Here is a 24,663-nt window from a genome sequence, read left to right as displayed (position 1 = left end):
TGAATGGGGAAGGGGGCGGGGGCTTAGGGCTGGGACACAAGTGTCAATGGGGAAGGAGGCGGGGCTTGGAGAGGGGGCGGGGCCAAGGGTGGGCACGAGGGGGCTGAATGGGGTTGGGGGGGTTCAGAGCCATATTGGGACGGGGTGGGGAGGGGAGTAAATTAGGCAGAGGGCTAAGCCCCGCCCCCGAGCTAAGCCCCGCCCCCTCCCCAGGCGGGCAGAAGCCCGGGTGGTCTTTGCCGAATTGGCCTGTCGGGAGCCCGACGTCCTCATCCTGGTGAGTGGGGGAGGGGCAGCCACGGCTGGGGGAGGGGGAGGGGGGGAGAGGGGGGTGTGAGGAATCGCCCCTCCCCCAACCCCTCCCCCCACCCCAGGATGAACCAACCAACAACCTGGACATCGAGTCCATCGACGCTCTGGCCGACGCCATCAACGAGTTCCAGGGAGGTGAGGAGGGGGGGGGGGGGGGGGGGGGTGGGCTGGGGGGGGAGTGACATCAGCATGACGTCATCATGACGTCACACAGCGGTGGTTGTGGCTCACAGAGACGGGCTGCCAGCTCTGGGGGGTCACTGGGGGGGGGTTGTGATGTCATGATGGCATCATGATGATGTCACCACGGTGGTGGTGAGCCACGAGGGGCTGGTCACTGCTGGGGGGGGGTGGGGAGTGGGGTTGTGACGTCACGATGACGTCACTGCGACGCCCCCTCCCCCAGCGGTGATCGTGGTGAGCCACGACGCGCGGCTGATCACCGAGACCGGCTGCCAGCTCTGGGTGGTGGAGGATCGCGGCCTCAGCCAGATCGACGGCGACTTCGACGATTACAAGCGCGAGGTGCTGGAGGCGCTGGGCGAGGTCATGGTCGCCCGGCCCCGGGACTGAGGGCTGGGGGTGGGGGGGCAGCCCCCTGGGACCCCCCCAAAACACCCCCCACAGCCCCAAGGTGCTGGTAATAAAGAGCAACGGTGCGGCCACGGCTGGGATGTGTCTTGACTGGGGGAGGGGGGGCGACAGCGGCGGATCCCAGAGTGACCGTCGCTGGATCCCAGAGTGAGCATGAGTTGATGCCAGAGGCCCTCAGTAGATCTCAGTGTGAAGCCCTCAGTGGGTCTCACAGGGACCCTCAGTAGATCCCAGTATGAACATGAGTTGATCCCAGGGTGACCCTCAGCAGGATCGAGTGAGCTTCAGTGGATCCCAGAGCGGCTCGCACTAGATCCCGGAGTGAACCCCTCAGGATGTCCCAGAATGACCCTCAGTAGATCCCAGTGAGACTTTCAGGAGGTTGAACCCCCTTTGTAGATCCCAGAGTGACCACTAGGAGGATCCCGATTGGCCACCATCAGTAGATCCCAGTGAACCTCTCAGTAGGATCCAGAGTGAACCCCTTCAGTAGATCCTAGCTAGACCCTCAGTGGCTCCCAGCCTGAACCCCCTATGTGGGTCCCAGAATGACCCTCAAAAAGTCCCCAACGTAGTGAAACCCCCTCCCCAAGTAGATCCCACCCCATCCCCCAGTAGATTGTGTGATCCCAGCGCAAGTAGATCCCAACCCCCCGAGTAGATCACAGCCCCTCGTCCCCAAGTACCTCCCAGTCCCCACAGTAGATCACAGCCCCCCAAGTAAATCCCAGTCCAAGTAGATGCCGGTCCCCCAGTAGATCCCAGCCCTTTGTCGGCAAGTAGATCCCAACCCAAGTAGATCCCAGGCCCTCATCCCCAAGGACCTCCCATTCCTCCCCACAGATCCCAGCCCCGTGTAGATCCCAGGCCCTTGTCCCCAAGTAGATCCCAGTCTCCCCAGTAGATCCCAGCCCCTCAAGTAGATCCCAGTCTCCCCAGTAGATCCCAGCCCCCTCAAGTAGATCCCAGCCTCTCCCCAGTAGATCCCAGGCTGCAGCTGTGTTTTTTGCACCATTTATTATTAATGTACAAAATATACAAAAGGGGGGGTCCCGGCTGCCCCTCCCCCACACAAAGTTTTCACAGAAAACAGCGTCCGGCGCAGCCCCCCCAGAAACAACCCCCCCCCCCCCCAGCGCCCCCTCCCCTCCCCCAGCGGCGGGTGACACGGGGTGGGGGGGGGGAGGAAATGGCCACCAGGGGGCAAATCTCCCCCTGCACGGGGCAGTTTTGGTCCTGGGGGGGCAATAACCGGCTGAATCCCCCCCCAGGGGCTTTCCATGAACAGTGGTATTTGGGCCCCCTAAGGGGGTGAATTTACCCCCCCGGGGTAACGAGCCCTGAGGGGGTCGATGTGGGAAGTGGCAGCAGCGAGTGAACCCCAAGTGGGGGGGAACTGGGGGGGGAACTTGTGCCCAAGTGGCTTTTTCTGCCCCAGCACTGGGGGAAGGATTTACACCCCCCAAGTCGAGGTGCAGATGCTGGGGGGGGTATTTCCACCCCCCTAGGAGGGTACTTGCAGCCTGAGGGGGGGTATTTCTGCCTCCCAGGGGGTATTTTGTGCCCTGGGGGGGGTTGAACCTGCCCCTCAGGGGGTATTTGTGCCCCATCCGTGCCCTGAGGGGATCAGATCTACCCCCCAGGGGGTATTTCCACCCCGAGGGGGGGTCAGATGTGTCCCTCAGGGGTTATTTCTGCCCCCTCAGTGGCCATTTCTGCCCCCCCCCGCCGAGCCTTCGCACCCTGGGGCTGGAGGAGGAGGAAGAGGAGGGAGGAGGAGCCCCGACCCCACGGGGGGAGGAGGAGGACGGGGGAGGGTCCAAACGTGCCGGAGGCCTCACAGAAGCCATAAAGCGAGAGAGAGGAAGAGGAGGATGGAGGGGGGGGCTCGGGGTGGGGGGAGGAAGGCACCGTTGTGGTCGTACCTGCGGCTGCCCCTCGGCAGGGAGAGGCGCCAGAGGCGGCCCGGCCGGCCCAGGGACACGGGGGGGGGGCGGGGAGGGGAAAGGGGGGGTTTGGGGGTGGGGGGAGGGGGGAGGTGCTGGTGCCGCGGGGGGGGGTTGGGGGGTGCACACAGAGGATGGTGGGAGGAGGGGGACTGATGCTGACCCCCCTCCCCCCAAAAACACCCCCTGTGTGTGGCCCCAGGAGCCCCCCCCCAAGGAAAGAGGCGGCCCGAGGGGCAGAACCGGGGCGAGGGGAGGGGCTGGGGGTGAAACGTGACCCCCAAAACGCCCCGGGGGGGGTTTAAGGGCGGCTTCGACCCCCCTCCGGGGCAAACTCAGTGCTGGACTTCAGCTCCCAGCGTGCCCCGGGGCTGGACTTCAGCTCCCAGCGTGCCCCGGGGCCGGCCCATCTCAGCCCCCCAGTAGCTGCCGTTGGGGGGTGTTTTTTGGGGGGTGTTTTTTGGGGGGTGTTTAAGCTCCCACAATGCCCCGCGGCCGCCGCGGAGGGGGGAGGGGTGGGGTTTTGGGGGGGTCGATCCTCCTCTCTCTCTCTCTCTCTCTCACCCCCCCCTCACAGCCCCATGGGGGGGCGGCGCCAGTCGGGGCCCCTCCCCCAGGGCCCGGGGGGGGGGTCGAGGGGCTGCAGGGGGGGGGTGCGGCGGGTGGGGGGGGCGGCTCCCCCCCCCTCCAGCGGGGCATGAACGGCGGGGGGGGGGGGCGGGGGGGGCGGCGAAGGAGCCCCCACCGGCCCCTCCCAGCCCGGCCCGGGGCCCCCCCCCCCACATCCAGCCGCCTCCCCCCCCTCCCCCTCCTCCCCGCGGGGGGGGCGCCGGGGGGGGCCCAGCCCCCGCCCCCCCGCACTTGCCGCCGTGGCCTCGGGGGTGCTCCCCGGGGTGGCCCCGGCCGTGCTCGTTGTGGCCGCCGGCGGGGGGGGGCCGCCCCCTCCTCCTCCCCCTCCGCCCCCCTCCCCCGCCGCGGCCGTTATTGGGGGGGCCCCCCCCCCGCTGCGGCCGCCCCCCCCCCCGGCAGCGGTAGGGGCCGTCGGCGCCGTTGCGCCCCCGGGGCCGGTGGAACGGGCCCCCCCCGCCGCCGCCCCCCCGCATCCCGCCCCCGCCCCCCCCGCGCATGGGGGGGGCCCCCCCCCGCCCCCGCCCTCGTCCCAGAAATCGCGGGGAGGGGGGGGAGGGGGTGGGGGAGGGGGCCCCAACATCCTGGGGCCTCCCCCCGCCCCTCCCCCGCCCGGCATCCCCCCCCCCGGGACCCCCCCCCGGGGCCCTGGAGGGAGCCCCCCGGGCCCCCCCCACCTGCGCCGCCGCCGCCGTGGGGGACCTGGGGGAGACAAAAGGGGGGGTCAGGGGGGGAGAGGGCAGTTTGGGGGGGTCAGGGGGCAGGGGAGGCGTGGGGGGGCTGTGGGGGGCAGTTGGGGGGTTTGGGGGCAGTTGGGGGGGGGTTTAGGGGGTCCCTGGGGGTGTGATGAGGCTTTGGGATGGTTCAGGGGATATTGGGGGGCAGTTGGGGGGCTCAAGGGGCAGTAAATGGGTGAGGGGGCTGTGAGGGAAGCTGGGGGGGGTTTGGGGGGCTGTTGTGGGGTCACAGAGCATCTGGGGGGGTCTGGGGGATAGTTGAGGGGGGCACAGGGAGCTGGGGGGGTGGCTGTAGGGGTCTGTTGAGGGGGGTTTTAGGGGGGTCCCTGGGGGTGTGATGAGGCTTTGGGGGTTCAGGGGATATTGGGGGGCAGTTGGGGGCCTCAAGGGGCAGTAAGTGGGTGGGGGGGGCTGTGAGGGAGCAGTTGGGGGGCTCTGGGGAGATTGGGGGGTGGTTGTGGGGGGGGTCCCAGGGGACTGGAAGGGTTTGGGTGGGCTGTGGGGGGGAGTCAGGGGGATGGTTAAGGGGTTACTGGGGGGGTCTCAGGGACTCTCGGGGGTCTCATGGGTTACTGGGGGGTCTCAGGGGCTCTCGGGGGGTGTCAGTTTTGGGGGGAGGGGGTGACTTACCAGGCAGGGGCCCCCCCGGGGGGAAGCGCTGCAGCCCCTTGGGGCCGGGCGGGAAGCCGTTGGCCATGGGGCCGGGGCCCAGCAGCCCGTGGGGCACTGGGGGGGACACAAAGAGGGGGGTCAGGTAACCCCAAGTGACCCCCACAGGCTGTCCCCAAGGCACCCCAAGTCCTCTCTGACCCCTCAGGACCACCCCAGGGTGTCCTCAAGTGACCCCAACTCACTCCAGGGTGTCCTTAAGTGACCTCAGAGTGACCCCAAAGTGTCCCCCAAGTCCTCTCTGACCCCTCAGGACCACCCCAGGGTGTCCCCAAGTGACCCCTACTCACTCCAGCGTGTCCCCAAGTGACCCCCCAAAGTGTCCCCAGGTCCCCTCTGACCCCTCAGGACCACATCAGGGTGTCCCCACGTCCCTTCCGACCTCTCCAGAGCACCCCAGCCTGTCCCCAAGTGACCTCAGGGTGTCCCTAAGTGCCCCCAAATCCCTTCTGACCCCTCAGGACCACCCCAGGGTGTCCCCAAGTCCCCCCAGAGCCACCCCCTGTGCCACTGACCTGGCTGAGGCCCGGCCTGGCCCTGCAGGTTCCCCAGCAAGTGTTTGATCTTCTCTGAGTAATCTGGTTGCTTCAGCAGCTCCTCGGCCTTGTGCCCACTGGGGCCTCCCTGGGGGGGCAACAACGGCTCAGGGGGGGCAACAACGGCTCAGGGGGGGCAACAACGGCTCAGGGGGGCACTGGGGGGGGTAAAATGGGGTGAAGGGGGGTTCCCTGTGGGGGTAAAATGGGTCAGAGGGGGCACTGGGGCCTTCCTGGGGGGGTACAACAGCTCAGGGGGGGCACTGGGGGGGGCAACATGGGGCAGGGAGAGCTCTCTGCAGGGGCAAAATGGGTCAAAGGGGGCACTGGGGGACCCCTGGGAGGGGGGGTAAAACAGATTGGGGGGGCAAAATGGGTCGGGGGGGGGCTCCTTGGGGGGGTAAAACAGGTCATGGGGGGCAACTGGGGGGGGCAAAATGGGAGGGGGCAAGCGCGAGGGGGCGTGGCCAATGAAGGGGCGTGGCAAGGGGGAGGGGGCGTGGCCAAGCGGGGGGAAGGGGCGGCCGTGGCCCAAGCGGGGGGGAAGGGGGCGAGCCAAGCGGGGGGAAGGGGGCGTGGCCAAGCGGGGGGGGGGCGTGGCCAAGCGGGGGGGGGGCGTGGCCAAGCGGGGGGGAAGGGGGCGTGGCCAAGCGGGGGGGGAGGGGCGTGGCCAAGCGGGGGGAGGGGCGTGGCCAAGCGGGGGGAGGGGCGTGGCCAAGCGGGGGGAGGGGCGTGGCCAAGCGGGGGGAGGGGGCGTGGCCAAGCGGGGGGGGAGGGGGGCGTGGCCAAGCGGGGGGAGGGGGCGTGGCCAAGCGGGGGAAGGGGGCGTGGCCAAGCGGGGGAAGGGGGCGTGGCCAAGCGGGGGGGAAGGGGCGTTACCATGATGGAGCTGAGGATGTCCTGCATGTTTGATTGGCGGAGCCGGCGCTGGCCCCGCCCCCGGCGGCCCTTTCCCCGCCCCCACGCTGCCCATCAGGTTGGCGAGTACCGGCGGCAGTTTGGCTCCGGCCTCCGGCGCCGCGGCCGCGCCGGGCTCCAGCCCCTCGGGGTACGGCAGCTCCTCGCCAGAGCACTCCTGCGGGGACACACGGGGCTGAGGGGTGGCCACTTGCTTCTGGGGACTGGCTACCAGACCTAGAAGGTGGCCACTTGCTTCTGAGGGGTGGCCACCAGACCTAGAGGGTGGCCACTTGCTTCTGAGGGGTGGCCACCAGACCTAGAGGGTGGCCACTTGCTTCTGAGGGATGGCTATTTGCTTTTGGGGACTGGCTACGAGATCTAGAAGGTGGCTACTTGCTTCTGGGGGGTGGCCACCAGACCTAGAGGGTGGCCACTTGCTTCTGGGGGATGGCTACTAGATCTAGAGAGTGGCCAACAGTTCTGGGAGGGCACACTGGGGTGGCCACTGGGTTTCTGAGGGTGGCCACTGGGTTCTGGGGGTGGTTACATCAAGTTCTGAGGGGTGGCTACTGATCTTAAGGGGTGGCCGCTTGCTTTTGTGGGGTGGCTGCCAGATCTAGGGGGTGGCCAGCAGTTCTGGGAAGGGTGGCCACTACTTGTTGAGGCCTGGCAACCAGTTTTTTGGGGTGGCCACTGACTTCTGGGGGTCAGGGGGGGTCACTCACCTCGTCCAAGGGGATCAGTTTGGGCGGCAGCGGCTCGTAGGACTCGGGATCAGGCTCGTGGGGGCTGTCAGGGACACTGGGGGGGGCAGGGGGAGCAGTCAGTGGATCCCAGGGATCTGAGGGGATCCCCCCCCTCAGCCCCCAGCCCAGCTGCACAGCTGAGGTCTCCCCCCTCCCCCAGGGTCTGGGCTGTGACAGCTTCAAGAAGGTGAATCCTCAGGGATCCCAAGAGATCTGGGACTCAAAAGCCTCCTCCCTTTATCTCTGGATCCTCAAGGATCCCAGGAGATCTAGCATCCAAAACTCCTTCTCCTTGTCTGTTGATCCTTGGAGACCTCAGGGGATCTGGGACCCCAAAACTCCTTCCCTTCAGCTCTGGATCCTCAGGGACCTTACACTCCAAAACCTTCCCCTCAGCCCTAGATCCTTGGGGATCCCAGGGGCTCTGGCACCCAAATCCCTCTGCCTTGGTTGGTGTGTGGTGGATCCCTGGAGCTCCTCTGACCTCTCCTTGGACAGGAAGAGCTCCTGCAGGATGCCCTTCTCATGGGAGATTTGGCACGTTAAACCTTCCCCTCAACAGCAGATCCTTGGAGATCCCAGGGGATCTGGCACCCAAACCCCTGCCCCTGTCTGTGGTGGATCCCTGTGGATCTCCTGACCTCTCCTTGGACAGGAACAGCTCCTGCAGGATGCCCTTCTCCTGTGGGATCTGATCCCCAAACCCCCTCCCCTGTCTGTGGTGGATCCCTGGGGATCTGCTGACCTCTCCTTGGACAGGAACAGCTCCTGCAGGATGCCCTTCTCCTGTGGGATCTGGTCCCCAAACCCCCTCCCCTTGTCTGTGGATCCCTGGGGATCTGCTGACCTCTCCTTGGACAGGAACAGCTCCTGCAGGATGCCCTTCTCCTGTGGGATCTGATCCCCAAACCCCCTCCCCCTGTCTGTGGTGGATCCCTGTGGATCTCCTGACCTCTCCTTGGACAGGAAGAGCTCCTGCAGGATGCCCTTCTCCTGTGGGATCTGGTCCCCAAACCCCCTCCCCTTGTCTGTGGATCCCTGGGGATCTGCTGACCTCTCCTTGGACAGGAACAGCTCCTGCAGGATGCCCTTCTCCCTCTCAGCCTGGGTGAAGCGCTCGTGGCTGCCGCTGCCGGGCAGGACGAGGGGAGGGGGCAGCTCCAGGGGCCGGGGGCAGCTCCAGGGCACTTTCTCCTCCATGGTGTCGTGGCTCAGGCGTCGCGCCGTCTCGAACGCCACGCGGTCCATCAGCAGCTCCCGCTTGGCGGCCTCCCCAAAGTCCTTGATCTTGTTCACGTTCACTGGGGGGGCAAAGGGGGTGTTGGGGGGGGGGCTCAGAGCAAGGGGAGGGCTCCAGAAGCAAAAGGGGGGGCCCCAAATACAGCTCCTGCTTGTTCATGTTCACAGGGGGGGGAAAAGGGGGTGTTTGGGGGGCTCAGAGTAAAGAGGGGGCTCCAAATGCAAAGGGAGGGTGCTCCAAAGGCAGTTCCTGCTTGTTCACATTCACTGGGGGGGCAAAGGGGGTGTTTGGGGGGGCTCTGAGCAAGGACAGGGCTCCAGAAGCAAAAAGGGGGGGCTCCAGATACAGCTCCCACTTGTTCACATTCACTGGGGGGGAAAGGGGGTGTTTGGGGGGGCTCAGAGCAAGGGGAGGGCTCCAGAAGCAAAAGGGGGGACCCCAAATACAGCTCCTGCTTGTTGATGTTCACTGGGGGGGGGGCGGCAAAGGGGGTGTTTGGGGGGACTCAGAGCAAAGGGTGGGGGCTCCAGAAGCAAAAGGGGGGGCCCCAAGAAACAAAAGGAGAAGAGTCAAGGGGAAAGGGGAGGCACAGGGGAGAAAAGGAGAGGATCAGGAAGGAAAGGGGGGCACAGGGGAGGGACAAGGGGGGCACGGGGGAGGGACAAGGGGGGCACGGGGGAGGGACAAGGGGGGGGGTCAGGAGGAAAAGGGGGGCAGAGGGAGCTGAGGAGACACGTGGGAGGAGGCAGGAAGAGGGGAAGGGGCTGGGAGCAGAGGGGGGAGCCCCAGGGGGTGTGAGGGGGCAGCGGGGCTGACCTCGCTCCGTCTCGTCCAGCTCGAAGTAGAAGAACTGGCGCAGGCGGCTCTCCTCGGGCCAGCTCACCGTCTTCTTCTTGCGGCCCCTGCGCCCCGCCTCGGGGGGCTGCTCCCCGCCACGGCCCTCCTCGGAGGCACCTGCAGGGCCAGGCCATCGGGGGGGGTCACACCGACCCCCTCCCCCCAAAACAACCCCCCAGAAACGAGCCCCAGGCCCCCCAAAGCAACGGCCACCAGGGGGCCAGTGGCCCCCAAAACAGCCCCAGTGGGTCTGGGTGAAGCACAGAAAGCACCAAAGTGGCACCAGAAGGGCACCAAATGGCCCCAAAAGGGCACCAAATGGCCCCAAAAGGGCACCAAACGGCCCCAAAAGGGCACCAAACGGCCCCAAAAGGGCACCAAACGGCCCCAAAAGGGCACCAAACGGGCACACAAAAAAGGCTCCCAAACTGGCACACAAAAAAGGCTCCCAAACTGGCACACAAAATGCACCAAAAAGGCACCAAAGTGGCCCCAAAAAGAACCCCCAAAGTGGCCCCAAAAACACACTCAATTGTACCCTAAGGACCAAAGTGGCCCAAAAGCCCCTCAAGTGTCCCCCAAGTGACACCCAAAATCCCCAAAGGCCCCCAAATGACCCCCCAAAGGTCCTCAAGTGACCTCTAAAGCCCCCCAAGAGACCCCCCCAAAGCCCCCCAAGAGACCCCCCCAAAGCCCCCCAAGAGACCCCCCCAAAGCCCCCCAAGAGACCCCCCAAGCCCCTGCAGCACTCACAGGCGTCGCTGGGCTCCAGCACCTCGACGGGGGGCACGGGGGTGCCGGGCCGCTCGCTCTCGGGGGGCTCCGAGGCGGCCGCGGGCTCCGGGGACGAGGCCTTGGGGCAGCCGGGCTCGGGGGCGGCTTTGCCCTCGAAGGGACTGGGCTGGGGAGGGGGAAAAGGGGCTTAGGGGGGGCTGAGGGGGATTTGGGGGAGTTTTGGGGGGTTTAGGGGGGATTTGGGGAGGTTTAGAGAGGTTTGGGGGGATTTGGGGAGGTTTGAAGGGAGTTTGGGGGGGTTTAGGGGGGATTTGGGGGAGACTTTTGGAGGCTGAGGAGGTTTTTGGGGGGATCTGGGGAGGGTTGGGAAGGATTTGGGGGGATTTGGGGGGAGACTTGAGGAGTTTTGGGGGGTTTAGGGGGGATTTTGGGAGGTTGAGGAGGTTTTTGGGGGATTTGGGGAGGTTTGAGGTGGGTTTGGGGGGATTTAGGGGCGATGGGAGGGATTTGGGGAGGTTTAGGAAGGATTTGGGGAGGTTTAGGAAGGATTTGGGGAGGTTTAGGAAGGATTTGGGGAAGATCTGGAGAGTTTTGGGGGAGTTTAGGGAGGATTTTGGGGGGGTTGAGGGAGGATTTTGGGGGGGTTGAGGGAGGATTTTGGGGGGGTTGAGGGAGGATTTTGGGGGGATTTCTCACCTTTGTGGCCGTGGGGGACAGAAGTTTCTTCTTCTTCTTGATCTTGATGCCGGGCACAGGGGCAGAGTTGAGGGCATCCAGGAAGCCCAACCCCTCCATGGCTGGGGGGAAAAGGGGGGGGGGGTCACCCCAAAAATGTCCCACATGGCCCCAAAAGCTCCCCCAAGGGTCCCTAAAAGCCCCCCCAAGGACTCCAGTGACACCCAAACTCCCTTCAACTGTCCTTAAAGGTCTCTGGGTGTCCCCAAAGAAGCCTGAAAAGCCCCCCTGAGTGTCTCAGAGGCCCCCCAAAGCCCCCCCAAGTGACCCAGAGGCCCCCCAAAGCCCCCCAGAGCCCCCAACTCACGCTGGGGGGGGATGATCTTGACTTTGATCTCCTTGTTGGCGTTGGGGGCCGTGTTCAGGGGTTTGTATTTCTTCTCAGCCACAGGGGTGTCCCCAGGCAGGGACACGCTGGGGGGAGGCAAAAGAGGAGTCAGGCACCCCAAAAACAGACCCTGCACCCCCAAAACAGACCCTGAGCACCCCAAACGGGGCACAGGGCCCCCAAAACCTACCCTGAGACCCCCAAAAGTGGGCCCCAGCCCCCCAAAAGTGTCTCTGGGACCCCCAGGAGCAGCCCAGCCGCTCACCTCTGTCTCTTGATGGGCACAGGTTTCAGGTTGTACTTGTCTCCGGGTGCAGCCGAGCTCGTTTTCTTGATGGGCGCTAACGAGGGGGTCTCCAGCTCCAGCCCTGGGGGGAGGAAGGTGTCAGAGAATCCCCTGGGACCCCCCTAAACCCCTAGGGAGCCCCCCAAAACTCCTTGGGGACCCCCCCAAACCCCCTGAGGACCTCCTAAATTGTCTCTATGGACCCTCTCCAAACTGTCCCGGTCCCCAAACCCTCTGGGGACCCCCCAAATTATCCCTGCAGACCCCCCCAAATCATCCCTGTCCCCAAATTCCCCCTAGCTCTGCCCCCAAACCCCTGGGAACTCCCACAACCCCCCTGGAGAGCTCTCAAAGCCCCCCAGGGACCCCCCAAACCCTCTGGGGACCCCCTAACCCCCCCCCCAGGGACCCTCCCAAATCATCCCTGTCCCCAGATCCCCCCAGCTCTGCCCCTAAATCCCCCAGACACCCCTCTAAGCCCCTGGGGACTCCTCCAACCCCCCTGGACAGCTCCCCAAACCCCCCAGGGACCCCCCCAAAGCCCCCCAGGGACCCCCCAAAGCCCCCCAGGGGTACCTGTGGAGCGGAACTTGGCGTGGCTGGGGGCCGTGGTGCGCAGGGACTTGGGCTTCTCCCGCTTCTTCTCGGGGGGCTCCTCGGGCCCAGGGGGGGGCTTTGGCCTCGGGGGGCTTCTCAGGCCCCGGCGGGGGCTTGGCCTTGGGCTCCTCCCGCCGCCGCTTCCGGTCCCGCTCTGGGGAGGGGGATGGTGAGGGGGGCTTGGGGGGGTTTGGGGGGCAGAGATGGGCTGGGGGGGACGGTGGAGGGGGCTTGGGGGGGTTTGGGGGGCAGATATAGGGGGGGAAAGATGGGGGGTCTGGGGGGCAGAGCTGGGGGGGTCTGGGAGCAAAACTGGGGGGATCAAGGGGGGTATTTGGGCAGAGCTGGGGGGAGTCTGGGGGCAAAATCAGGGAGGATTGGGGCAGAGCTGGGGGGGCATCAGGGCTCTGGGGAGGTCAGGGGGGGCTCAGGGGGTCAGGGGGGGCTCTGGGGAGGTCAGGGGGGGCTCTGGGGAGGTCAGGGGGGGTCTCAGGGCGTCAGGGGGGGTCTCAGGGCGTCAGGGGGGGTCTCAGGGCGTCAGGGGGGGTCTCAGGGCGTCAGGGGGGGTCTCAGGGCGTCAGGGGGGGTCTCAGGGCGTCAGGGGGGGTCTCAGGGCGTCAGGGGGGGCTCTGGGGAGGTCAGGGGGGGCTCTGGGGAGGTCAGGGGGGGTCTCAGGGTGTCAGGGGGGGCTCTGGGGAGGTCAGGGGGGGTCTCAGGGTGTCAGGGGGGGCTCTGGGGAGGTCAGGGGGGGTCTCAGGGCGTCGGGGGGGGCTCAGGGCGTCAGGGGGGGGCTCAGGGCGTCAGGGGGGGCTCTGGGAGGTCGGGGGGGGCTCTGGGGAGGTCGGGGGGGGCTCTGGGGAGGTCGGGGGGGGGCTCTGGGGAGGTCGGGGGGGGCTCTGGGGAGGTCGGGGGGGGCTCTGGGGAGGTCGGGGGGGGCTCTGGGCGTCAGGGGGGGGCTCTGGGCGTCAGGGGGGGGCTCTGGGCGTCAGGGGGGGGCTCTGGGCGTCAGGGGGGGCTCTGGGGAGGTCAGGGGGGGTCTCAGGGCGTCGGGGGGGGCTCAGGGCGTCAGGGGGGGGCTCTGGGGAGGTCGGGGGGGGCTCTGGGGAGGTCGGGGGGGGCTCTGGGGAGGTCGGGGGGGGCTCTGGGGAGGTCGGGGGGGGCTCTGGGGAGGTCGGGGGGGGCTCTGGGGAGGTCGGGGGGGGCTCAGGGCGTCAGGGGGGGGCTCAGGGGAGGTCAGAGGGGGCTCACCAGCGGGCTGGGCGCTGCTCTGGGAGCGGATGACGCCCATCCAGTCACTGACCAGGATGGAGGCGAGGCGGCGCAGCTCTGCGGGGAGCAAAGGGTTAAAGGGGGCGTTGGGGGGCAGATCTGAGGGGGGGACACACACAGGGGGGGTCGTGGGGGCTGAGTCTCACCTTCATCATCGCTGGATTTGCTGAGCTGCTTCACCAGCTTGGCTGTGTTGTTCTGCAGGGAGAGGGGAGGGAGAAAAGTCACCTCAGGGGGGCAGAAAAGCATCTGAGGGGCATCAAAGTCATCCCAGGGGGGCAAAATCACCCTAATGGGACCCAAAAGACTCTCCAAAGGACTCAAAAACCACCCAGGGGGACCCAAAAGTTGCTCAAGACAACCAAAAGCCCCTCAGAGGAACCCAAAAGACACCCAGGGAGACAAAGACCATCTTTGGGGACCCAAAAGCCCCTCAAAAGGAGACAAAAGCCACCCAGGGGGGACCCAAAAGCCACCCAGGGGGGACCCAAAAGCCACCCAGGGAGTCCCCAGAGGCCTGCTGGGGGTGGGCAGAAGCCCCCCAGCCGACCTGTTTGAGGTGGTCCACGGTGAGGGGCAGGTGCTGCAGCGTGAGCAGCAGCTGCTGCAGGAAGGGCACGTTGTTGGAGGCCTTGGAGCTGGTGAGCCACGTGTTGAGCAGCTTGTACCCCCCAATCCTGATGAACCTGGGAGGGGAAGAGGCATCAGAAGGGTGGGGGGTCCCCTAAATCATGCTCCATTCACCCCCTCTGGAGCTGTTCTGCCCCCTCTCTTACTTGGCCAGGATGTCAGGGGCCCGTGTCTGCAGCAGGATGTTCAGGTAGATGCAGCGACTCACCATCTTCTGCGAGTCCTTCATTAAGCTAATTAACAAGCACAGGGGCAGACAGCCCTGGGGTGAGGTGGGGGGATGCTCTAGGGGGTGTGGGGGGGATTTTAAGGTGGGGTGCAAGGACTTACTTGAAGATTTTGGAGATGCCTTCCATGGTTTTGACCTCCCCATCACGGCCCAGGAAACAGTCCAGGCCCTTCAGGAGCTCCTTGGGGTCGATGGGGCCCGAGCCCATGGCAGAAACGCCCTGAGGGGGGAAGAACAGAGGAGGGAGGGGGGGTTAGAGCAGCCTCTCAACCCCTGTGCACCCCCAAAACGTCCCCCATCACCTCCCCACCCCCTCCTTGTCCTGCCCTTGCAGAGGGGAACAACCAGTGTGGGCAGCCAGGGATGGTCTGGGCAGGGAAAGAGGGGACTGGAGTCAAAATGAAGAGAATCAGCCCCAAATGAGGAGGACTGGCCCCAAAATGAGGAGAATCAGCCCCAAAATGAGGAGAATCAGCCCCAAAATGAGGAGAATCAGCCCCAAAATGAGGGGAATCAGCCCCAAAATGAGGGGAATCAGCCCCAAAATGAGGGGAATCAGCCCCAAAATGAGGGGAATCAGCCCCAAAATGAGGGGAATCAGCCCCAAAATGAGGGGAATCAGCCCCAAAATGAGGAGAATCAGCCCCAAAATGAGGAGAATCAGCCCCAAAATGAGGAGAATCAGCCCCAAATGAGGAGAATCAGCCCCAAATGAGGAGGACTGGCCCCAAAATGAGGAGAATCAGCCCCAAATGAGGAGGATTGGCCCCAAAATGAGAGTAAGTCAGTCCAATAAGAGAATCCACCCCCAAAAAGGGGGGAGCAAAGCCTAAAGGAGAGAAAAAGGGCCCAAAAAGGGAAGAATTGATCCTAAAACAAAAGAACTGACCCCCAAAACGAGAGAAGTGATGCCAAAAACGGGGAGAATCAGCCCTAAAAGTGAGGAAATGAGCCCCAAAAGACAAGAATCATCCTTAAAAGAGAAGAACTGGCCCCAAAATGGGGAGAACTGACATTAAAAGACACAAATCAACCCCCAAAAGGGGCAGAAACGACCCCAAACTGCCCCTGGGGGAGGGGCCAAGTGCTCCCCCAGTTTAATTAAGGTCTAATTAAGCAGCACTTAATGACAGCAGCAGTGGGAAGGGACACACACACACAAGATCTGGGGGTATCACAACCCCCCCCACCCCCACCTGCAATTAAAGCCACTAACGAAGCCACGCTGTGACTAATCACCAGCTGACTAATTAGCAAGGTATTAATTAGCAAAATCATCATTAAAGCCACTTAATCACAGCCCATCCCCCCCCAACTGACCTGGATCCCAGGGAGGGGGATTTCAGCCTCCTGACCTCACCCACCCTCCTTAGAGCTAATTAGAGCCTCGTCAGGCTTAATTACACTAATGAAGGGGGAAGGACAAGGTGGGGGAGGGGGGAAACAGCCCCAAAACGGCACCAATTTGGGGGGAGGGGGTGAAACCCCCCCCAACCAGCACTTTTGGGGGGATGGGGTAACACCCCCCTTTTCTCATTAAACACAAACTTAATGAGGCTTAATTAAGTCCCCCACGTTAATTAAAGGATATAGGTCATGGAGATGCCCCTCCCCCACCTTTTTTGGGGGGTCAGGTATCAGCCCCCCCCTACAAAGACACAAGAGCAAGTTAAATCCAGCACAACCCCCCCAAAAACACACAACTAAGGGAGAAACAACTAATTAACATTAATTAATGCCCCCCCCCAAGTGCTGGGGGAGGGGGCTCATGGGGTTGGGGGATCACACAAGCAACCACTGATCAAACCCCTCTCCAAAGGTGGGGTCAAACAGCCCAACCCCCCCCAGGGGGGTAAAAGGGGGTGGGGGGACCCCAAAACACCCCCCAGACCCCTTCTCAAAGGAAAGAATCATTTTGGGAGGGGGGTGGGAACAAATCCCCCCCCTCCAATGAACAAACAAGGGAGGGGGTTGGTCTGGTGTGGCTCAACCACAGGCCAAGGCCTCAACCCCCACCCCAAAACCACTTCTGGGGGGGCAGAAACCCCCACTTTTAGCGAGAGGGGGCACAACAAGCAGCCCCCTCCCCAGTTAAAGAGAGAAATGCTCCCACTGGGCTTCAGTGTGGGGGAGGGAGGGACAAAATCCATCCCCAAACAAAACCATTTTCACCCCAAGCTTAGATCTGGGGCCTGATTTTGCTGCCCCCCCCCAACCTTAAATTTGGGGGGGAAAGGAGGAAATTGAAGGGTGGGGATTAAATTAAGGGGGGGGGGATTAAGGGGAGGAGAATAAACCCCCCCAAGCACCAAGCAGCTGCCCCTTCCCAGCACAGCCTCTGTGTACAAATAGGTTAAACAACCCAAACCAGCCCAAAGTGGGATGGGGGGGGATCTGGGGGGTGTTTTGAGGGAGGGGGGAAGATTTTGATTTGTCAAAGACCCCCAAAACCAGCTGGAAATGAAATGGGGGGGGGGGGAAACCCCCCAGCACAGGGTGTTTGGGGACCCTCAGCCCCGGCCTGTGGCTCAAATGGCTCAAACTCAACCCGGCCAGGCGGTTGTTTTTTGGGGGGGTTGCCTAAAAAAAGGCCCAAAATGGGTAAAAAAGAGCTTGAGGTGCCCCTCCCCCGTTAAAAAAGGGGGTTTGGGAGCGGGGAAGGGGTTGGAAGCCAGTGGGAACGTTTCTCCTGCCACCATCAACACGAGGACAAAGTGGGGAGGGGGGGGGTTGGTCAACCCCCACCCCCAAAAACAGTCCAAAAACAGCCAAAGGGAAAGGGGGGGGAGAGGAAAAAGAAGAAGGGGGGTGGGATTAATGCGGGGGGGGGGGGGAAGGGGGTTTAAGGAGGGGGAGGGAAGGGGATTCCATGGCACAACCTGCAGCGGCCCGCAGGGTCCTACTCTGCACAGCACCCGGGGTCCTGCGGACGAGAGGCAGGGGGGGTGGGGGATGGTTAGAGCAAAGGGGGGGGGGGGTGAGAAGGGGGGGGAGGGTAAATTAGAGGGTGGGGGGGACATAAGGGAAGCCCCCCCCGGGGCTGGTGTGGTGGTGGGAGGGGTTTGAGGCCGGTTGCATCAGCCGCTGGGCTCAGGCGCCATTTTAGAGCTTGAGAAAGGGGAGGGGGGGGGGGTGGAAAAGAATGGGGGGGGAGGTTTTGGGGGGTGGGGAGGGGGGTTTGAAGGTGGGGGGGGGGACATAGAGACATAAATATATAAATATAACGACCCACACCACCACCAAACCCAACCCCCCCCCCCCCCCAGACACCGGCCCCGCGCCGCCACCGCCTTGGAAACCGCCGCACGTGGGGATTGGGGGGGTGGAAAAAAGGGGGTGAAGGGGGGCTTGGGACCCCCCCCCCCTTAAATCAAAAGGGTCTCAATGGGCCCCCCCCCGGCTGTAACAATCATCTGGAAGAGAAAAAACAAAGGGGAGAGGAGGAGGGAAAGGAGTTTAAAGAGACAAAGAGCGAGGCCAGCGCCATGTTGGCCCCGGGAGCTTCCCCGAGCCGCCGGGTTTGGGGGGGGGGGGGGGGGGAAGGATTTGGGCTGATTTTTGGAGGATGGAGGGGTTCAGCCCGAGCCTGTCGGCTCGTTTCACCCAGAAACCACCGAAAGCAACCCGATTGGAAGGGTTTCAAAGCTAAAACCTGCCTGGTTTATTGCTACGGCCGCGACCCCTCCCCGGGAACAAACAACCCCCCACCCTCCCCCTCCTCCAGCCCAGCTCCAGCCCCCCGGCCAACCCGCCCCCTCCCCCCGTTTCTCAGCGCAACAATCCCAAAATGGCACCTAAAAAATAAAAAAATAGCAATATAAATCATTTCTTTGCAACATCCAACGTCCCCCCCCCCCCAAAAAAACCAGCCCCCCCCCCAGCCCTTCCCCAGCCTCTCCAGGCGCTCAGTCCCTCTCCTCACACCTTTAAGCACATTCCGACCACCCTCAACCTTAAAAAAGCCCATTTTGGGGGGGTTTTGGGGTGTTTTTTTTTTCCCTAAGGGTGGGAACTGAGGAACCCACCACGACCCCCCCCCCTCCCCAAATTCCTTTTACCGACCCAAGCCCCCTCCCCCGAAAGCCAAGCTGTCACCACCTTCGTCCTCCTCAAGCACACAGTTGGGGCTCTTCCTCCCTTTCTCTTTTTGGGGCCAAAAAAGCAACTTTTGGGGGGGTCTTTGGTTGTATTTTTGTCGTTGGGGAGGGAAAGGGGAGAGGGGAGGAAAGGAAAAAGGTTTGGGGGAAGGGTGGGGGGTGGAAAAAAAGGGGGGAGGGGGAAGAATTGAGCTGGGTTGAAATTCAACACTTACTATCCAACAATATTTTCTCGCCGAGGGCTTCACCGATTGGATTTTGGCATTTCAGAGCGAAAAAAGAGCTTTTTTTGGTCATGGTTTGGAGCGAAAAAAAAGGTAAGTTTCGGATTTAAGCTCTAAAAGGTGCTTTTGGAAGGGGTTTTTTGGTCGCTTTTTGCTGCCTAAAGGGGTTTTTGCTCTCAAGCTAAACGCAGGTTGAAAAAAAATCGTGCTAAAGGGAAAAAATGTTTAAAAAGCAAAAAAAAAAAGCGTTTTTTCTACCTTTGTTGGTGGTTTTTAAAGGGGATAAAGGGGAGGAAGAAGAGGGAGAACGTTTGGGGTTAAAGGTTCCTTCGGTTTGCAACGGCTCCTGAAGGACGGTCCAAAGGCGCTGGCGGCTCTTCCAGATCCTTCCCCTTGGCTTTTTTGGGGGGGTTTTTTGGTCTGTTTTGTTTGTTTTTGGGGGGGGTTTGGGTTGAGTTTTTGTTGTGGGTAATGGTATATATATATATATGTTTGTATTTTGTTTGTTTTGTTTTGTTTTGTTTGCTTTGTTGCTTTTTTTGTTGCGGTGTGTTTGTTTGGTGGTTGTTCTCGTGGCAAAGGCGACGGCGTTTTCCTCTCCAGAGCAACCAAAACCTGGAGCGGGGTGAGGGGAAGGCGAGGGGGGAAAAGGGAAGGTGGGAGAGGGGGAACAAAAAAGGTTGGGGGGGGCACATTAAATAACAAACAAAACAGAAAAAAAAACAAAAAAAAACACAATAAGAAGTAAAAATTAGAAGAAGAAAAAAGACACGAAATAATTAGACCTCGTTTATCCCCGGTGAGGGAAAGGGGGGAGGGAGCGGGGAGAGGGCGAGTGGAAAAACACCCGAAGGAAAATGGCGGGGGGGGGGGGGGGGGCGGGTTTTCGCCTCAGCGCTGAGGGAAAAAATCCGGGATAAAAGCGCGGCCGCCCCCCAGATGGGTCGGGGAAGGTGTGGGGGGGTAAATAAGACCCCTCAGAGGGGTAATAAAAAGCGGGAGACCCCCTCCGCCGCCCCCCTTCGCCGCCTCCCCCCGCGCCGCGGCTCTTTACTCACCTCCACCAGCCCTCAGAATGGCGGCGGGCGCGGCGCGGGACGCGCCTTTTATACCCCGCTGCCCCGTGACGTCAGCGCCACTCGCTCCGCGCATGCGCGTTGGTGACACCGGCCGCACCCCTCCCCCGAGGCGCGTGTGGCGCAGTTTTAATTGGCGCGGCGCTCACTGCGCATGCGCCGTACGGCAAGATGGCGGCGCCCTGCTGCGCCTGCGCCGTACGGCAAGATGGCGGCTGACCGCGTGGCCGCGGGGAGGGGGCTGCGGGAGGAAGGGGAGGGGGCTGCCCCGTGCGCGAGCGGCCGGGATGGCGCTGGCCAGGGGGATGGCGCTGCTGAGGGCGGCGAGCGGCGGCCTGAAGGGCCCCGCGTGGCTGCGGTGGGCTCGGGTGAGGCGGCACGGAGCTGTGGGGGAGGGGGGGATTTGGGGACTGACGTCACAGGGCGGTGATTTGGGGGGGGTTGTGATGTCACCGACACCCCCTGGGCGGGTTAATTGGGTGGGGGGGGGAGGTGATGTCGTTGGGAGGTGTTTGGGGGTTAATTGGGGGAGGGGGTGTGCTTGTGACGTCACGGTGGGGTATTTGGGGTCGCTGTGACGTCACGGGGGCTCGGTGTGACGTCACACCCCCCCCCCAGGATCCCCCCCGGTTCTGCAGCACTGAAGCACCCCCCAGCCCACCCCCCACCCCCCCGTCCCCCTACCAGGAGCGGCCCTGGGAGTACCTGGAGAGCGAAGGTAAGGAGGGGAGGGGGCGCGGGGGGGGATTTGGGGAGGGGGTTGAGGAAGGTCTGACCCCCCCCCCCCCACCTTTACCTCCCCCCAGAGTACCGGGCTGCGTACGGCGACCGTCCCGTGTGGTTTGGCTACCGGCGCAACCACAAAGGAGCCGTCCCCCCGCAGCGCACGCGCCGCTCCTGCCTGGTGAGGGGCTCGGGGGGCTCTGGGGGGGGCTGCGGCGTGGGGAGGGGGCTGAGGGAACCCCCCTCACCCCCTTCCTCCGCCCTTGTGCCCCCCATTGCAGCGCAAGGGCAAGCGGGTGGGCAACCCCTGTCCCATCTGCCGCGACCGGCACCTGCGCCTGGACTTCAGGGTACGTGCGGGGTTTGGGGAGGGGGCTGCTCCCCTCGCCCTTTCTGGCTTTTCCTTCCCCTTTTTCCTTCTCCTTTTCCCCTTTTCTTACCCCCTTTTCCCTTCTTCCTCTTCCTGTTTCCTTCTTCCTTCCCCATCTTCCTCCATATTTTCCTTTTCCTCTCCCCATTTCCCTCTTCCTTGCCCCTCTTCTTCCCTCTGTTCTTCCTTCTTCCTCCCACCATTTCCCCCTTCTCCCTCTCCCAATTAACCCCCCTTCCTACCCCCTTTTCCCCCTCTTCCTCCCCCATTTCCCTCTTCCTTCCCCCTCTTCCTCCATCTCTTCCCTCCTTTTCCTCCATTTCCCTCTTCCTTGCCCCTCTTCTTCCCTCTCATCTTCCTTCTTCCTCCCCCCATTTCCCCCTCTTCTTCCTCCCCCAATTAACCCTTTTCCTCCCCCCTTTTCCCCTCTTCCTCCCCCATTTCCTTCTTCCCCCTCTCCCTCCATCTCTTCCCTCCTCTTCCTCCCCCCATTTCCCTTTTCCTCCCCCTCTTTCCCCTCCTCCTCCTCCCATTTCCCCCTCCTCTTCCTCCCCAATTAATCCTTTTCCTCCCCCCTTTTCCTCTCTTCCTCCCCCATTTCCTTCTTCCCTCTCTTCCTCCATCTCTTCCCTCCTCTGAGATCCCTTCCTCCTCCTCTTCCTCCCCCCATTTCCCTTTTCCTCCCCCTCTTTCCCCTCCTCCTCTCCCCATTTCCCCCTCCTCTTCCTCCCCTCCGTTTTCCCTCTCCCCAGAACGTGAAGCTCCTGGACCAGTTCATCTGCCCCCACACCGGCACCATCTTGCACCCCACGCACACGGGTGAGCTGGGGAGGGGGCTCTGTGCCCACCCCGGGGGGAGGGTCCGTGGGGGGTCACCCCTCACCCCCCTTTAACCCTTTCCTCCCCTCAGGGGTCTGCATGAAGCAGCACAAGCTCCTGACCCAAGCCATTTCCCAGGCGCAGGATCGTGGTGAGGATGAGGAGGGGGCTTTGGGGGGGACGGGGGGCAGCACCCTGGGGCGCCCCCTCCTCACCACGTCCCCCTCAGGTCTGCTGTGGCTGCACACCCCCTACGTGCCGGCCCCCAGGGAGGACTTCTCCAACAGCCACGCTGCCGTCAGCAGGACGCCTCCCCCAGCCCCGGCCCTGCTGCCGGGGGGCTTCTGGTACCCCTGGTACGAGCGGCACAGCCCCCCGGCCGCCGCCATCGCCCGCGCCAGGCGCCTCTACAGGGGCTTCCTCAAGGAGGAGGAGGAGGAAGGTCCACGGCTGTGGGGACGGCCCCTGGGACCCCCCCGACCCCCGGCCTGGAGCAGAGGGGGGAATAAAGTGTTGGAGAGGAAAAGGTGTGGGGTTTTGGGGGGGGGGAATGGGGGGTTGGGGGGGTTCTGAGAGGGAAAAGTGGGGTTTGGGGGGGAAAAGTGAGGTTTGGGGGGATCTGAGGGGAAAAGGAGTGTTTGGGGGAAAAAGAGGGGTTTGAGGGGAATTGTGAGGGGAAAAGTGGGGTTTGGGGGGGAAAAGTGAGGTTTGGGGAGAGTTCTGAGGGGAAAAGGGGGATTTTGGTGGAAAAAAGTGGGGTTTGAGGGAGTTCTGAGGGGAAAAGTGGGGTTTGGGGGGCATCTGAGGGGAAAAGGGGGGTTTGGGGGCAAAAAGTGGGGTTTGAGGGGAGTTTAGAGGAGAAAAGTGGGTTTTGGGATGAAGTTTTGAGGGGGAAAAAGGAGTTTTGGGGGAGTTTTTTGGGGGAAATCGGGGGTTTAGGCAAAAAGGGTGAGTTCTGAGGGAGAAGTGGGGTTTTAGGGGCAGTTTTGCTGGAAAAAGGGATTTGGGTAGATTTCTAAGGGGGGGAGTAACGTGGGGATTTGGCAGACTGAGGAAAGGGGTTTAGAGTAGTTTTGAGGGGAAAATGGAGTTTTAAGTGGAGTTCTGAGGGAAGAAAGGGAGTTTGACTTTCAAGAGAAAAGTGGGGTTAGATGGACTTTTGAGGGAAAAGGTGGTTGGGTGGAGTTTGAGGGGAAAAAGGTGGGTTTTGGAGTGAGTTCTGAGAGGGGAAAAGTGGGTTTTAGGTGGAGTTTGGGGTAAAGGTGGGGTTTTATTGGGCTTCCAAGGGGAAAAATGGGTTTTAGGTGGAGTTCTGAGGGGAAAAAAGTGGGTTTTGGGTCGAGTTCTGAGGGACAAAGTGTGGTTTAGGTGGAGTTTTGAGGAAAAACTGGGGTTTAGGTGGACTTTGGGGGTAGAGGTGGGGTTTTATTGGGCTTCCGAGGGAAAAAATGGGATTTAGGTGAGTTCTGAGGGGAAAAAGTGTGTTTTGGGTGAGTTCCGCGGTTAAAAAGTTGTTTGATGCTGGAGCTGCGGGAGCGATCCACCCCCGGGGCGCTGTCAGCCCCTGTGCCAGGCTGCCCAAGGAGCTGGCGGAGCGCCCAGCCGTGGAGCTGCGGTGCTGGGGGCCGTGTGTCAGCGGTGGGCTGGGCAGGGGGAGGCCATGGCCGGATTGCAGCCGCTCCGGGGGCTGTTCCCACCCCCGGCCGTCCCGTTCCTGCCCCTGGGGGAAACTGAGGCGCTGCCAAAATGGCGGGCGCGCTGCCAAGATGGCCGCCGCGGCCTCGCACCGGCGCCTCGCTGGGGGACGGGGGTGGATCCCGGCGTGCTTTGCGGGCGGGCGCAGCGGAGGGCGCTGATTGGCCGAGCGGTTGTTAGGGGCGGGGCGGTTGCCAAGGGCGGGCGCAGTGGAGAGCGCTGATTGGCCGAGCGGTTGCTGGGGGCGTGGCCAGCGCCCCGCCCAGGGTGATGGGTGCTTGGGGCGGGACAGTTGCGAAGGGCGGCTCAGCGGAGGGCGCCGATTGGCCGAGCGGTTGCTAGGGGGCGTAGCCAGCGCCCCGCCCAAAAGGCGGTTGCTAAGGGCGGTCGCGACGGGTGCGCTGATTGCCGAGTGGTCGCTAGGGGGCGTGGCCAGTGCTCGCCCAGGCGGCGGTTGCTAAGGGCGGGCGCGACGGAGGACGCTGATTGGCCGAGCGGTCGCTAGGGGGGCGTGGCCAGCGCCCCTCTCAGGGTGGCGGCTGGGCCCGGGCCTGGGCCCCGGGTGGGCGAAGGCGTCGTCGTGGGGGCGGCGAAGGAGCCCCCGGGGCCATGGAGTTCCCTTTCGATCTCACCTCGGTGCTGGGCGACCGAGTTTGCGTCGTGGACCAGCGTTTGCAGCCGTCGGGCCGCCGCGAGGTTCCGCAGCGGTACCGGCAGGGGGCAATGGCGGGCGGCGCGCGGGGCACGACGGGAGCGCGGCCGACCCGTTGGATGGGTGTCAATGGGGGGGGGGGTCTCATGGGGGGGTTTGGGGGGGTGACCCCGAGCTTGTGGCGCAGGGGGGACGTGGAACAGCAGCTGAGGACGGTGATCGATGAGCTGGGAAAGGCCTCGGCCAAGGTAAGGGGGGGGGATGGGGTGGGTGGGGAGGGGGGAATTGGGGAGGGGGCGTTGGGGATGGGGGGGGGGTAAAATGGCGTCTGTGCTCCCACCCCTCCCTCAGGCCCAGGGGCTGCCGACCCCCGTGACCAGCGCGGCCCGGCTGGAGAGCAACCGGCACGTGCTGTACATCCTGCACGACGGGCAGCGAGGGGGGGTGAGACCCCCGGATACAGCCCCCGGATAAACCCCCCTCCCCCCAATAAACCCCCCCTCAGACCCCCCAGATAAACGCCCTCCCCCAATAAACCCCCCCAGATAAACCCCCCCAACACACCCCCCCAGACAGCCCCCCCCGACACCCCCCTCCCCAAATAAGCCCCCCTGATCACCTCCCAAATAAACCCCCTGATCTCTCCCTCCCCAAAATCACACCCTGTGCCTGGAGGAGTCTGGCACGTGAGCACCCCTAAATCCCCTCCAACCCCCCTCAAATCCCCCCTCAAATCCACCCCCAAATTCCCCCTCGAATCCCCCTCCAACCCCCCAACCCCCCCAAATTCCCCCTCAAATCCCTCTCCAACCCCCCCAAATCCCCCTTCAACCCCCCCCAAATCCCCCCATCTTCCACAACCCCCCTCCTCACCCCCCAAATCCCCCCCCAGGACCCCCAAAGGCGTCGTCATTGGGTTCCTCAAAGTGGGCTACAAGAAGCTTTTCCTCCTGGTGAGTTTTGGGGGTCTCCCTGTGTTTATTTTGGGGTGCTGGGGAATCCCCCCAACCCTTTTTAACCTTTGCTGTCCCTCCCCAGGACAGGGCCGGGTCCA

The 24,663-nt window shown here is 63.3% G+C and overlaps 3 protein-coding genes and 1 long non-coding RNA gene across 4 annotated transcripts; 3 read left to right on the top strand and 1 right to left on the bottom strand.

The window, feature by feature from the left end:
- The first annotated feature begins 223 nt into the window (after positions 1-223).
- Positions 224-977, top strand: LOC133629133 (uncharacterized). The gene is made up of 3 exons (XR_009820964.1): positions 224-277; positions 375-447; positions 719-977. It is a non-coding gene; the product is annotated as an uncharacterized LOC133629133 (long non-coding RNA).
- Positions 978-3,187: 2,210 nt separating this feature from the next.
- LOC133629131 (serine/threonine-protein phosphatase 1 regulatory subunit 10-like) lies at positions 3,188-19,423 on the bottom strand. Its single transcript, XM_062019801.1, is given in 23 exon segments — positions 3,188-3,278; positions 3,714-4,006; positions 4,009-4,127; positions 4,847-4,942; positions 5,401-5,509; positions 6,301-6,339; positions 6,341-6,496; positions 7,047-7,122; positions 8,122-8,368; positions 9,124-9,261; positions 9,898-10,045; positions 10,576-10,676; positions 10,922-11,028; positions 11,208-11,310; positions 11,805-11,886; positions 11,888-11,979; positions 13,074-13,151; positions 13,241-13,292; positions 13,645-13,780; positions 13,871-13,957; positions 14,055-14,173; positions 18,266-18,889; positions 19,333-19,423. Coding segments are annotated over 21 exon segments (2,457 nt in total). The 5' UTR covers positions 14,162-14,173; positions 18,266-18,889; positions 19,333-19,423.
- On the top strand, positions 19,240-23,418 carry LOC133629130 (small ribosomal subunit protein mS40-like). The gene is made up of 8 exons (XM_062019800.1): positions 19,240-19,718; positions 19,969-20,068; positions 20,157-20,254; positions 20,355-20,423; positions 21,196-21,262; positions 21,354-21,413; positions 21,492-21,789; positions 23,250-23,418. The coding sequence occupies exons 1-8, from the start codon at positions 19,350-19,352 to the stop codon at positions 23,416-23,418; spliced, it is 1,230 nt and encodes a 409-aa protein (XP_061875784.1). The 5' UTR covers positions 19,240-19,349.
- On the top strand, positions 22,519-24,659 carry ATAT1 (alpha tubulin acetyltransferase 1; the record flags this gene model as incomplete). The annotated part of the gene is made up of 5 exons (XM_062019799.1): positions 22,519-23,664; positions 23,797-23,857; positions 23,961-24,053; positions 24,503-24,562; positions 24,648-24,659. Coding segments are annotated over exons 1-5 (324 nt in total), but the record flags the coding sequence as incomplete, so codon positions are not given.
- Positions 24,660-24,663: the final 4 nt, after the last annotated feature.

This window comes from Colius striatus, unplaced genomic scaffold (assembly GCF_028858725.1).
Source record: "Colius striatus isolate bColStr4 unplaced genomic scaffold, bColStr4.1.hap1 scaffold_179, whole genome shotgun sequence".
NCBI classification, from domain to species: Eukaryota; Metazoa; Chordata; class Aves; order Coliiformes; family Coliidae; genus Colius; species Colius striatus.
This window is presented reverse-complemented; position numbering and strand designations above follow the sequence as displayed.

Excerpts from the sequence above, each read along its gene's own strand:
- LOC133629130 (XM_062019800.1), top strand. The coding sequence starts at position 19,350 with ATGGCGGCGGGCGCGGCGCGGGACGCGCCTTTTATACCCCGCTGCCCC. Across the intron at positions 20,069-20,156 it reads GGAGTACCTGGAGAGCGAAG|AGTACCGGGCTGCGTACGGC; the intron begins GTAAGGAGGGGA and ends ACCTCCCCCCAG. Across the intron at positions 20,424-21,195 it reads ACCTGCGCCTGGACTTCAGG|AACGTGAAGCTCCTGGACCA; the intron begins GTACGTGCGGGG and ends CCCTCTCCCCAG.